The 12,603-nt window shown below is 38.5% G+C and overlaps 3 protein-coding genes across 3 annotated transcripts in view; 1 reads left to right on the top strand and 2 right to left on the bottom strand.

Moving 5' to 3' along the window:
- Window positions 1-197: 197 nt before the first annotated feature.
- Window positions 198-4,987, bottom strand: LOC104949003 (rab GDP dissociation inhibitor beta). The gene is made up of 12 exons (XM_010775276.1): window positions 4,903-4,987; window positions 4,331-4,438; window positions 3,748-3,855; window positions 3,559-3,655; window positions 3,334-3,471; window positions 3,049-3,247; window positions 2,823-2,954; window positions 2,163-2,262; window positions 1,892-2,063; window positions 1,628-1,772; window positions 1,127-1,181; window positions 198-1,017 (listed from the first exon to the last, which is right to left on the bottom strand). The coding sequence occupies exons 1-12, from the start codon at window positions 4,912-4,914 to the stop codon at window positions 871-873; spliced, it is 1,413 nt and encodes a 470-aa protein (XP_010773578.1). The 5' UTR covers window positions 4,915-4,987; the 3' UTR covers window positions 198-870.
- Window positions 4,946-10,490, top strand: LOC104949004 (transmembrane protein 43). Its single transcript, XM_010775278.1, has 12 exons — window positions 4,946-5,144; window positions 5,881-6,021; window positions 6,148-6,282; window positions 6,910-7,004; window positions 7,121-7,170; window positions 7,416-7,485; window positions 7,565-7,635; window positions 7,759-7,886; window positions 7,992-8,066; window positions 8,788-8,889; window positions 9,148-9,265; window positions 9,349-10,490. Exons 1-12 carry the CDS (start codon window positions 5,127-5,129, stop codon window positions 9,552-9,554), a joined length of 1,209 nt encoding a protein of 402 aa, XP_010773580.1. The 5' UTR covers window positions 4,946-5,126; the 3' UTR covers window positions 9,555-10,490.
- Window positions 10,491-10,774: 284 nt separating this feature from the next.
- The window catches only part of LOC104949002 (transforming protein RhoA), a 5,166-nt gene continuing 3,337 nt past the window's right edge, over window positions 10,775-12,603 (bottom strand). Inside the window, exons 4-5 of the mRNA XM_010775275.1 lie at window positions 11,609-11,739; window positions 10,775-11,524 (exon numbers count right to left, since the gene is read on the bottom strand). Coding sequence (XP_010773577.1) covers window positions 11,351-11,524; window positions 11,609-11,739 — 305 coding nt within the window. The 3' untranslated portion in view covers window positions 10,775-11,350. The remainder of the gene's footprint in view (window positions 11,525-11,608; window positions 11,740-12,603) is intronic.

Below are 12,603 nucleotides of genomic sequence, written 5' to 3'. Positions count from 1 at the left end.
TAATTCTCCTTACGCTGTGTGTCCTCTGCCTCAGGCAGGCTCCACCCTACAAGCTGCCTGTGTACCGCACATGACACCATGCAGTGGCTTTGTCCTTCTCACACATAAGCTGCAAAAGATAAGACGATCCACAAATCCTCCTCACATCCCCCGGATTCGTCTGGCTCTGTGCCACATGCCCAGTGTCAGTCTCAATGTTTAAATCCAGCAAATAACATATTGAATAATGAACACCAAGCTAGATACTATAAAGTAATGATTTATTAATAATAATACAGACCTAAGATGTATTTCTATCCTAAGTGCAAGCGTTCTCAGGATTTTATATCAGTCAAAAGCATCACCTTGTCCCATACAAAAACATTATATATATACTTTATTTATGGAAAAATGTTTCCATCATCAGTGTAAAGCATTACACTAGTTAAAAATGTTTAAAAGATGCAATAAGATACAAATATAATAAAAATTAACATTAGCGGCAAGTATAGTAAGAATTGAAATTTGAAATAAAAAATGTTCATTAGTGGCAAGTATTATACAAATTCAAAATAGAAAATACTAATATCCCCAGAGTATCTAAATAATACAGAATGTAACAAAAATATTGAATACATTGAGTAAATTCTTCAATTAAGATTAAAGAAGATTAAAACTTCAAATCATAAATGCTTTTTTCCAAATTGTTATGAATTTTTCAAATTTCACAGAAAGTATAAATAGCAAACTAACTATAGGAAAAAAACCTCCAATATTCCCTTAGATACTCACTCTCCATCGCCCCCCCTCTGCTTCACGGCCGTGAGTATAACCTTCAATATAGTTATTACGGCCTCCCAGCGGTTGCATTACTTGTCCCTGAAGTCTTTTTCAGTCTTCATCCGAGGTGTGAGAGTTATGTCTCTGAGATCCTCCGAGGCAGAGCTCTGTTCCTGTGATCCGGCGGTACATGTCTCTAATGTCCTCGTATTCAGTCTCAAAGTGGTTTAATGCATCATATGAGCGGGACACAAATATCTAGTGAACAGAGAGGAGAGAGGAAATCTGTCACCAGCTCTAGACCAACCAAACTTCATCCCATTTCATTTCATGTTTTATTTTATTTCACAGAAAGTCTTCTCATTACCTGACTCTGTTTTCCATCGTCATTGGGAACCAGCAAGTTGCTGACTGAAACAAATCTAGGTTCAAGGTGGTGAAATAAAATAACGTCATTTTGTTTTTAAATAGTGTAATTCTACTATTGCTTTTATCATTATTTTATTAAAATATACATTTTAAACATTTCATTTATATTAGTGTTGCATCAGAATGAAACAAACAGACAAGACATGCATGGAAAACTTTAAAAACAAAAATAAGAACTGATAATAATAATAATAATAATAAGTAGATAAATAAATAGTAATACAATAAAGACCCTAACACCAATTCCTCTGAATACTTATTCTCTGTATTTTCATACTGACAATAGAACTAATAATGAAGACATTAGGGGTTATTCATATTTTTACCATTGTCATTACCTATCCATAAAAGAAAATATGTAAAATTAATTAAATGTAGCTTTAAAAAGTTATTTGATTAACACAACCATGATAAATAAATAAATGAAATCATTACTAACTTTTGCATGATGGGCTCGAGGAGCTCCAGCGCCGGCTGAACCTCTGTCTCTGGGTTTCTGGTTTCCACAGCGGTGCTCACTGTGGCGATGTACATCCCGGCTGAGGCCACATTGTGGGCATAAGACACCACAGATATGTAAATATCTGCATGGATGAAACAAAGGGGTTTTCTTATGAACCAAAATCTACCACAATTGTTTATTCTCAAATAATAATTAGTAATTGTTGATGCTTCGTAAAAAAAAAAAAAGGGATTAAAATACCAGATTTCCTGTTGAGTTGCGTTTGAGGCATGATGATTTGACAGGAGTTGACCTCGTGGGTGTTTTTAACCGGATGATTTAATAAACAGATGACTCTTATCACACGCCCCACTTTCCTCACTCGATGAGGAACATAGCTGGGGTCGCAGATGAGCTGTTTACAGCGGAACAGCTGTTAACGAAAACAGAGAGAAAATCTTTGAGTGTGCTGCTGGACATTTTCTACAAACATCCCAACACTTCTATTCTTCCTCCATGTAAACACACTTGCCTTCCCCTCACATTTCACAGCTTTCACTTTTCCGTCACCCATCACGATCTCATCCACTGCTGTGCTCAAGAGGAAAGCTCCTCCGTACTCTGCACTCAGTCTGAAAAACAGAACCAGGTAGGACACAAGGACCTGATCAATATGCACAGTGACTCTTATGTCGATGGTGCAAGATTAAAAAATATATATATATTATAACAAACATCCAGGCTATCTTCTGTCATTGATCTATCATGAAATCTAGTAGCCAACGCAAAGTTCCACACAGGGGTATCACAATATACCAGTAATAATAATAATAACAACTTAAAAGGTTAAATATTGATATTCGTGTCAATAATCCAGTCCCTCTCAATTTCTATTTGTTTCATCATCTTTTGTTGCTCTTTTGTACAGTTACACTTACAGTAAACAAAGTTAAGGATGAATGTGATATTCATAGCATTATTATTGTTATTTCAATATTTCTATAGATATCACAATATTGTTGTCATTGTTAGTTATTTTGGCCACAAACATTGTGTAGTGAAAGTCTGATCTTTTTACAGCCTGTATGCCACAATTTGTTTCCTATGTTGATCTTATGTTGACCTCTCTTAAAGAAAAACTAAAATGTATCAAAAATAATTCAGGGGACAATCTGAGTCTTTATAATATTACCTGGAAAATCCCTGCAGTAGTTCTCCCAGGCCGTACACGGGGTAGATGTATGGACTGGGGTTGTGGTGGGACAGAGACTCAGAGTACCGCCGGATCCGTCTCAGGGTTTCCCCACACGGCTGGTCCAGGTAGCTGCAGGGTGCAGGAGACAGAACCAGGCCGGTGAAACCAAAATGATCACCTGACATTCTTTGTTATCCAGTTTAAGTGAGTTCCTGTGACTGACCTCTCACTGCTGTGTAAGGCTATGGCATGACCTGTGAACTCCATGACATCTAGTCCCAGGTCGAAGCGGCAGAAGAGGTCCCGTGTGGTCATCTTGTTAGGATCCACATCCTGGTGGGACCGAGGATTTCTCATGTCAAAGTTCAGGGCAAACAACAGCAGCTTCCTGAATCTTCTCTTGTCGAACATGCCCATCAGATCTGAAACACATCATTTGGTTTTAAAATTACTCAATGGAATAAAAAGTCATCATCAAGAATTGTTCTTCAGGTTCAAATTTAATCACCTGAAGCACGCATGGCTTCTTCTTCTGTGCCGGGGACTTTGTGCACTTTGCCTGCTTTGTAAACATAACTGCCTTCAACCACTTTGAAGTCCAAATATCGGGTAACTTCAGTGTGCACCAAGAGTTTCACCAGGTCACCTGATGCAAAGACAAGGCAGAGGGAACAGAAAACGACTCATTTACAATAATGCACCTATCACAAGTTCAACTGCGCTAGGCTCTCACCGTTGGCAAGAAAGAATTTGGGGATGAGGTCGATGTTCCACTCTTTTCCACGGCCCATTGACTGATCAGGACCAGGAACCTTAAACTTCCTGTGAAGCTGTAATTGTAGACAACATATCAAATATTAAACACCACAAATGAGCAGCAACTTCTTCAAATGAAGGATATGCAATGTTCATGTGAACAAACCTCTTCAAGGGGAGAAAGTGATGCACTCTCTCCTCCATAGTAAGGATTCCTGTCAATGTGAAGAACCTTTTTCCCACTTTGAGACAGTAAACCAGAAAGGATACATTCCTGAAAGAGATAGGGGAGGTCAGCCCTCAGTTCATAATAAAAGCCTACAAGCTCTTAGAAACTTAGAAATGTTGAATCTCACATCAGTAATATCACACTAACTGCCTTTATCTAGAAATCTGTTTATCTCCCACTCCAATACTGAGTCTCATGCATGCTCAATTCAATACTAGCAGGCTCGACTGCTGCAATGCTCTCTTTTCTGTTCTACATGAGAAAGATGTTGAATTTTCATTGCATTTTTAAGTAATTGTGCATCTTACATGAAAGGTGCTATACAAATAAATAAAGTTTACATTTAAGCGGGACCACTACTTTCATATAAAGTGTTAAAAAGTAAAATAGTCTACATATATACTAAAAGATCATGTAGTAGCCTGTATCTTACCGTAATACAACATGTTAATGGTATTGATGATTGTATTTATTCACACACAAGGTAAGGTATTTTTGCATTAAATATGTGTTTAATTACCTTAAGTCCAGTTCCAAGCACAATTATATCACACTGCTCCATCCTGACAGTCTTTTCAGCCGTTCTGCTACTGCCACCCTCAGTCGTAGTGCTTTTCGCAAATGTAACCTATTCAGTTATGTGAAGGTGTCTGTGTACAGTCAGTTGTTTTCACAAATATGGTGATGGTGATGATGATGATGAGGATGAGGATGATGACAGGTGACAGACAGTAATTGCTTTGTGTGCCTTTGCAATAATCCTCTTAAGACTGGCACATCGTGTGTGTGTGTGTGTGTGTGTGTGTGTGTGTGTCAATTGTACTTATGTACTTGACTAATTATTGTACAAATTCTGAATAAAAAATGCCTTAACACGCAACAACAACTACAACAACTATGGCTTTAACTGGCATAATTCCAAGTTTCCAACATTACGTAACCTTTTACTAGAGGATGACATTTTTTAAGAGATTGCAGTAGATTGCTTGCTGCTGACGCTGAGCTGCTTCAGAACTCGACTACCCATAATGCTTTGCGAATTAGACGTGTGGGTCGGGAAAAGCCTCCTTGAGATGTGCTTGTTTAACTCACCGTGACAACCATGCGGCATAGTGGAAGATACGTCTATAGGTTTACCGACTCCGCCTACCCGTGAGAGTTCCGTTCTACCCCGGGCGTCAATTAAAGCGCTTCCTGTGTCATTTCACTGGTGTCCTCACTATCCTGTACCGTGTTTCAACTTCCAGTCTCCTGGCATCTTCAACTCTCGCTAACAAACGTTTCTGTTTGACTGCAGAGTTCAACAAGTCAGAGACATGTCTTCAGCACAGACAGTAAGTGATTCATTTTAAGAAGCTTTGTTTTTACCTGAGAAACAAAAACAGTTTCTGGAGTTAGCTTTGCTGCAACGCTGGCGACGTAACTATTTTTCAGTTTCAGTTAACGTTAACATTTAAACTGATAAACGTTTACGTTAACTCACTTTAATATAATGTATAATAATAACGTCAGCACCTATATAGTAACATTACACGAGTACTGCTAATATCATGCAACAACTATCAGTCAAAGTTTGACTGACATATCTATACTCAGAAGCCAAATTAGCACAGAACAAAAGAGGTGTGTCCTTCACGCCTAGCTCTAGAGACAGATTTTGACTTTGCATATCTGTCAGTAATGTTCAACATCACTTAGAGAGCATTCTCCTGGAGTTTAAAGTAAAAGCAGCTTTTACAATGTTAAACAACAGCAACAGACTCATTGAGTTATTCATTATGTCTGAGACAAGCCAAACTCTCCACAGTTTTATGTTAATAAACTATTCTAGTGACTGCTAGGCAAGTCTTTTATATTACTATCCAATGTCCTGGTGAATCGTGCTACATTAAACATAATACAAATATTTATTTAAAGTAAACATGATATACATTTGTGTCCTGTTGTGGAGGAGAATATAAAGCCAAAAATATATTAACTTGAGTGATTTATCAAAACTTCCTCTTCAAGTAAATAATGTCACCCACATTAGTGCATTCAACTCTTGTTCTTGTTGCTTTTTTGTCTCAGAATACGGACCCAAACCAACACAAGCGTGTGTCTGTTAAATCCAACCCTGGATTCCTGGAGCGATTAAGTGAGACTGCAGGAGGAACAGTTGTTGGTGTCGGACTGTTTTTCCTCTCCATCTATATTCTCTTTACCAATGAGGTAAGGAATGCAGTTGCATTCATGTATGTCACGTCAAAGCCACAATGCACACTATTCAAGTCAGTTACATTTTTGTTCATCCAGACCAACACAGTTCATGCTCTCTGTCACGGTTTCTGTTCTCAGGGGCGGGCTCTGCGAACAGCATATTCCCTGGATGAGGGTCTTTCTCAGGTTGTGTCGTTGGAGCCTTTCTCCCACCTCGACCCGCAGAACAACGAGCGTTTAGTGCACCTGTCTGCAAAGCTGCACACCTCACAGGTAAAATGATGTGTCAGGGCACTCTCTCTAATCACATACTGATAAAGACTCCATCATTTTTTGTAATTTCTGAAGCAAACAACTGGGATCAACTTGTTGAGTGTTTATGGTCATCAGATTCCTCCACAATGTCTCGATGACTCCTTGCATGTTGTTTTATCTTCCACACTTGCGCTAAAATCTTGAACTTATTTAACTTGAAAACCACTTGAAAGTTTGTGTCATTGTTATAAAGACATACTTTTGATTTTGGAAATACTATGTACAATTCTGTAACAACCAAATAAGATCCTTATCAACAAAAAGTTTATATTTTAGTAAAAAACTATCACTTCATTTTCAGTTTGTTTAAATCTCACAAATCCTTTATCAGTCAGGCGGTATTCCATATTTACCTACTCATGTCAGAAAATGCTGATATAGATATATAAGTACAGTATATTAATTGTACAAGTTCAGTACAGATTAGAGGAAACATCTTGTTATCATTTTCTTTAATTCTCTATCTAGTTTGACACTTTAATGAAATGGCATGCTACCAGAAAACATTCTAAGTTGCTTAGTTAAAGTCATATTCTGAAGTAAACCTTATTTCAGGGGATTAATCATATGCCACTCTGTTCACAGCCCCTCCACGATCCAAACTACAGAGTGTTGGTGCAGGCAGTGAAGCTGAAGAGGCAGGTGGAGATGTATCAGTGGGTGGAGTACCAGGAGAGCAAGTAAGTCTGTTCTCTGCTTATGTCAACATTCAGGGTGCGGTCGGGTGGAAAAATGTTGGCTGAATTACAGAGCATCATAGGCTTGAAGTGAGTTTGTTACTCTGTTCTGATTTTAGGGATTACCAAGAGGATGGTCAGACCAAATCTGAGACGACATACAACTACAGTGAGTTGGTGATTTTTCCAGTATTTGACAACAACATGCTGTAAAGTATAACATGTCAGAAAATAGTGAAAAATGTCTCAAATCTTGTTTTGCCCACAACTTAAATACTGTATATTCTGGAACATATATCTGGATTTTTAAGGATGTTGATTCTTTTTATTCGTAGAAAAATTATTAAAATATTGAACAACTGATGGATTAATCTGTGCTGTTGGAATGAAAGAGTTGTGATTCATTTTCTTTAGACACCGAGTGGAAATCCGAGTTGGTTAACAGTCGCCATTTTGATAAGGAAATTGGTCACCAGAATCCGAGGTACACAAATATGGATCAATAAATAAAAATGTTGTGTGTTTGTGTGGAGTTTATCTCTAATTTCATCTCTTGATTTTAGTGCCATGGCAGTTGAGAGTGTGACAGTCGTGGCTCCTGATGTTGGAGTTGGACCTTTTAGTCTGTCCAAAGGTATCTTCAAAGAATTATACACACAAATACATTAAGTAAATAACAGCGATACACTATTGTGTGTATGTAACATTGTTTTAATTTGAATCCTAAATATTTAACTAATTGTTTTGTTGTCCTCAGGCCTGGTGGAGCAGATAAATAACTTCCAGACGCTGAGCCTGAGGGATTTATCCCTCTTTAACATCGACCCTTTCCTCAGAATTGATGACGATTATTTCTATCACACCCAAAACCCACGCAGGCCTGAGGTGAGCTTCATGAAGTGCATTTTCACTTTCACTACAAACACAAACTGCTGAAGGGTTATGCTCGTACATTGGTGCAGTTATTGAGTTTATTGTTTTGCTCACAAGGTCGGGGATGTGCGAGTGAGATTCTCCTTCGCTGGTTTGAGTGGCGAGAGGTCTCCCTTCGGACCGGCTCAAACTGTAAGTGGACCAGTTAGAATATACATTTCCTTCATGATGGCAGAGCAGTAGATCATTGTCTTTAAGTAGTTTCCTCTGTATCCTTTGTGATATTATGGTATCAACACTAGAACCGCCACAGGGTCATTTTTATCTCCCTGCACTTTCAAATAAATGTAACCCTGTAAACATAAAACCCACTCATCTCAAACTTTGTGACTTTTCCTAAAATGTGTATATTTATCATATTGTGAATTTTGGGCGGTGTGGAAAAAATATGAGCATTTATACCTAGAACATTTTGACCCCTCATAAACAAATGCATCGTGCTGCGCTATACTTGGCACAACGTTAACATCAAAGTCTTGAAAATAGATTTCTCTTTGGTCTCTCACACATAACTAAACATGACTAAATGCTTAATCAAAAAATAACCCAAAACATTGAACTAATAATACAAATAGTTATTCGTTGTAACCATTATTTCATTCAGCCCAATGAGAACTATTGAAATCATTGTTTGCTCAACCAGCAATCTAAAACACTAAGACGTCTGTTCTTCTGTTAATTAAAATAAAGAGAAAAAAAACAAAACTTAACCAAAATAGTGGACATTTAATTGTCTTAAGATCTTATTCCGGCCAAAGAGTTTTAGCCCTAACTGAAACTATATCTTTCTTCAGATCACATACCTTTACTTCTAATGAAATCTTGTTCGTTGATAAACCATGACTGTTTTCAGGTCAGTGTTGTGGCCATGCAGAGAGGGGAGCAGCTGAGGCCGTATAGAACCAAGTCAGGAGACACTCTGGAGATCCTGTACCTGGAGGAGCTCTCTGCAGAGGTCAGCGGGGATTTCATTTTATTCCTTGGACAGCTTTGGGGAATTTATTGAATTGTCAAAGTCTTGTTATGAACATACAGTTGAATTTAAATGTTCCAGAAATGTTTGTGTATGCCGTCAATTATAGTTATTAGGAAGAAAAAACATCTGAAAATGATGGTTAGAAGGAATCAGCATAGAAAAATGGATGATAGCATGTTTTGATATTTTCCACGTAGTCTTTGGTTCTGGAAGTTGATCGTTCTGTTGTTTCTGTAGGAGGTTTTTGAGAAGGAGCAGGAGTCCAACAGTATGAAGACGTGGGGACTCAGGGCTGCAGGCTGGGCCCTCATGTTCCTCAGCATCCAGATGACCATGCGCATCATCTACACGCTGGGTAAACACACACTCACTGCTCACACATCATGGATTGATTTCTGGCATCTCCTGTCCCTAATGTTTTCTGTGGTGTGCGTACAGTGGACTGGGTTCCTATCCTCAGAGAGCTCGTCTCCGTGGGGCTGAAGATCTTCGCCCTGTGTGTCTCCTGCTCTCTGTCCCTCCTCACCATCGGAGTAGGATGGATGTTCTACCGGCCGTTAGTGGCTGCAGCTCTGGGAGCTCTAGCTCTGCTTCCCATGTTTCTCGCCCGCTCAGGACTTGTAACAGCCAAGAAGAACGAATGACTATCAAACTGAGGATTTTCACAGCAGTGTCCGATGCCTGGCTGTATATTTATTTATCTGAGGAATGAGTGTGCAGCCATTTTTGTTTTTGCCCAGCAGCAACAACAGACATTCTATGGTGATACATGTTTTTTATCATCAAGTGTCCAAGGAGCTCTGGTTACATTGGGTATCCCTTTTTCACCTTGGAGCTGTTTATGGATACAAAGAAATCACACATTAACCACTGCTCTTGCCTTCAGACCGCACATCTTATAGGTTGCCTTTAAAAAATGTAATTCACCAAAGAAAATATTCACATCCTCTAGAATAGATATTGTGTTGCTTACAATGAGCATCATATCAGTCTTATTTTGACTGTCAATCATTTGTCTTGACTTATTGCTCTCTACACAAATCATACTCAATCATGCAGTAAATTCTAATTTCATGGAGGTTTAAATCATTAAAACTATTAGTTTTGTTTACGCAGGTGTTAATCAAATGTTACTTTACTTTGTTGGGCTGTAGTTTATGCTTTTGAACTGTATTATGACTACCAGGTGATTATGTTTAGTGTATACTCACTGATGTAAATGGGGTAGGACAATATATATATTTTTCCATCACGTCGGTTTATTAGTGTAAGCTTAGTGTGCCTAATAAACTGGCAAGTGGACTGAATATTTGTCACTTATATAATTCACAGGTTATCCAAGATTTCCATCACCTTAAACTATTTTCAAAATACAGTGATATCAGTGATTACTAAAACTGATTCAATTGACGTGTAAACATTTTTGAATAATATTCAGTTTGCATTTGTAAAATGATGAACGTCAGTGTTTGGTTTACACAGAAAGGCCAATCTTGGTAAAATGCCAAAGAACAGAATCTGCAAATGTGTTGTAATGTTGGTTTTCCTGCATGTTAAATAAAGCACTTGTTTCCTATGTTTCCTGTTGTAGTGCGAGTCAAGATGGCCTGGAAGGTAGGAGGCCAAAAAGTGAGGCAATTAAGTAAAAAAGTGTTTCTCACGTTATACCTTAATTTTTTTTATTAAAACACTTAAGGGATGGTTTCGTTAAATTAGAATAGCAACATTCCCCTCAAACACCCTGCATCTGTTTTAATGAGATAACCAAAGATCGGCTTATATCTTCACTGCAGACCCCAACTCTGAAACACGCCCTCACTGGGTTTACTGTCATTCAGCGTCATCAAGCACGTGATGCAAATGATCAAGATTCTTACAAAGTAATTTATTACACAAAACACTACGTTTCCATTTGCGTTTAACAAAATGAGTTTCCAGTCTCATATTGTGCAAGTGATCATAATGCACATTAGGATTTGTATATGAAGCACACAAACACATTTTGACTTCAATGTGCGCATCTGTTTGTTGAAATAATTAAAAGGATTAAGGGTCACAGTGTACAGGTACTTCACCCTATTGGCTGTGGAAACATTCCTCAGATCAGCAGACAGGGCTTAAGCACTTAACTGTAGTTGGCAGGTATGACACAGCAGGCCCCTGGCTGACCTCTTTGATTACATAGTACATGTTGATAAAGGAGGTTTCATTATGGCAAAGTTACTCATGTTAAAGTACAAAAAAGTAGTTTCCATAACCTCAAAAATGAATACTGACAGAACCTGACTACTTTTGCTTAAGACAAAGAAAGTAAAAGCATTACACCTTTAGGAAAAACTGGGGAGAACAGTCTTTTGTGTGGGTGTGTTTGGGGGTAGGTTTGACCTAATGCTCCTTCTTCTTTCCCCCTGGGGGAGGCAGTCCTCGTGCCCCCCCCTGTTTACAGTAGGACACATTTATTGCTCTTCTTTCCCCGCCTGGCCTGTAGTGCAGCCCTGGTGGCCATTTCGAACACTTCCCTCACACCATCCTTTGTTTTTGCAGAGCACTCCATGTATCCAAAGGCACTGATCCTGTTAGCCATGTCCCGTCCATCCTCCGGTTTCACAGGTTCCTGAAGAGAAGGTCAGGACACGTTTTAGGAAACAGGCTTTCAACACTAGAAGACTGGTTTATGTGTCAGTTTGACCTTATTTACCTGCTTCATTTTGGCAAGCTCTCTCCGGGTGTGCTCATCGTTACGCAGGTCCTTTTTATTTCCCACCAGAATAATGGGCACATTAGGGCAGAAGTGTTTCACCTCAGGAGTCCACTTCTCAGGGATGTTCTCTGAGCAAGGGGACAAAAGGCAGCATCTGTCAGAACCATAGACTTTATATAAGAAGTGGACGTAGTCACTGTGACATCCCTTTTTTGTTAAGGGTCGTCTCAAATCCTTGAGTTTAGCATTTTGACTGGCGCCTTCTTGTTTTTTTGGAACCAAAAGTGACAAATGAGGGAGTGCTGAACAAGACACTTTAGGCAGCAAAGCATTACAATTAACTTATAGGAATGGAAAACACTGTTAGATTCAAAGTTGAAACACTCAAACTGTACCACACTGTTGTAGCAACCTGCCAATCACAAGGTAGCCCCGCCCTAAAGCATATGCTGCTTTATCTTCTGTTTTTCTCTTAATGAACATGAACAAAAAACAAGACAATTTTAACTAGCAATCAAGTCCATAAATTAATCAGGAAACCGTATGACAATAATAAACAAAGTGAGAAAGAGAGTAATTTCCCATTAGTCTTCTCTTTCATGTGAAAACCTCCTGTACACTGTCCCCTTACTGCTGATTTATTAATTACACAATGTTTGTCCATCTGACCATTTATCAGGAACACATGATTACATTACATGTTAGACGCTTTTATCCAAAGTGACTTACATACTCAATACTGTGGGTAATCCCCACAGGAGCCACTTGGGGTGAAGTGTCTTGCCCAGGGACACATGATATACTATATATATATATATATATATTTATATTAGGGCTGTCAAACGATTAACATTTTTAATCAGATTAATCACAGCTTAAAAATGAATTAATCATGATTAATCACCATTCGAACTATGTCCAAAATTTGCTATTTCTTTATGTATATTGTTGTGGGAATGGAAAGATAAGTGAAAGAAGGCGGGTATATCCAT

This window comes from Notothenia coriiceps, unplaced genomic scaffold, assembly GCF_000735185.1.
Source record: "Notothenia coriiceps isolate Sejong01 unplaced genomic scaffold, NC01 NC01_scaffold00015623, whole genome shotgun sequence".
Classification (NCBI taxonomy): domain Eukaryota; kingdom Metazoa; phylum Chordata; class Actinopteri; order Perciformes; family Nototheniidae; genus Notothenia; species Notothenia coriiceps.
Note: the sequence above shows the minus strand (reverse complement) of the source record. Positions and strands in the feature narration are given on the sequence as shown.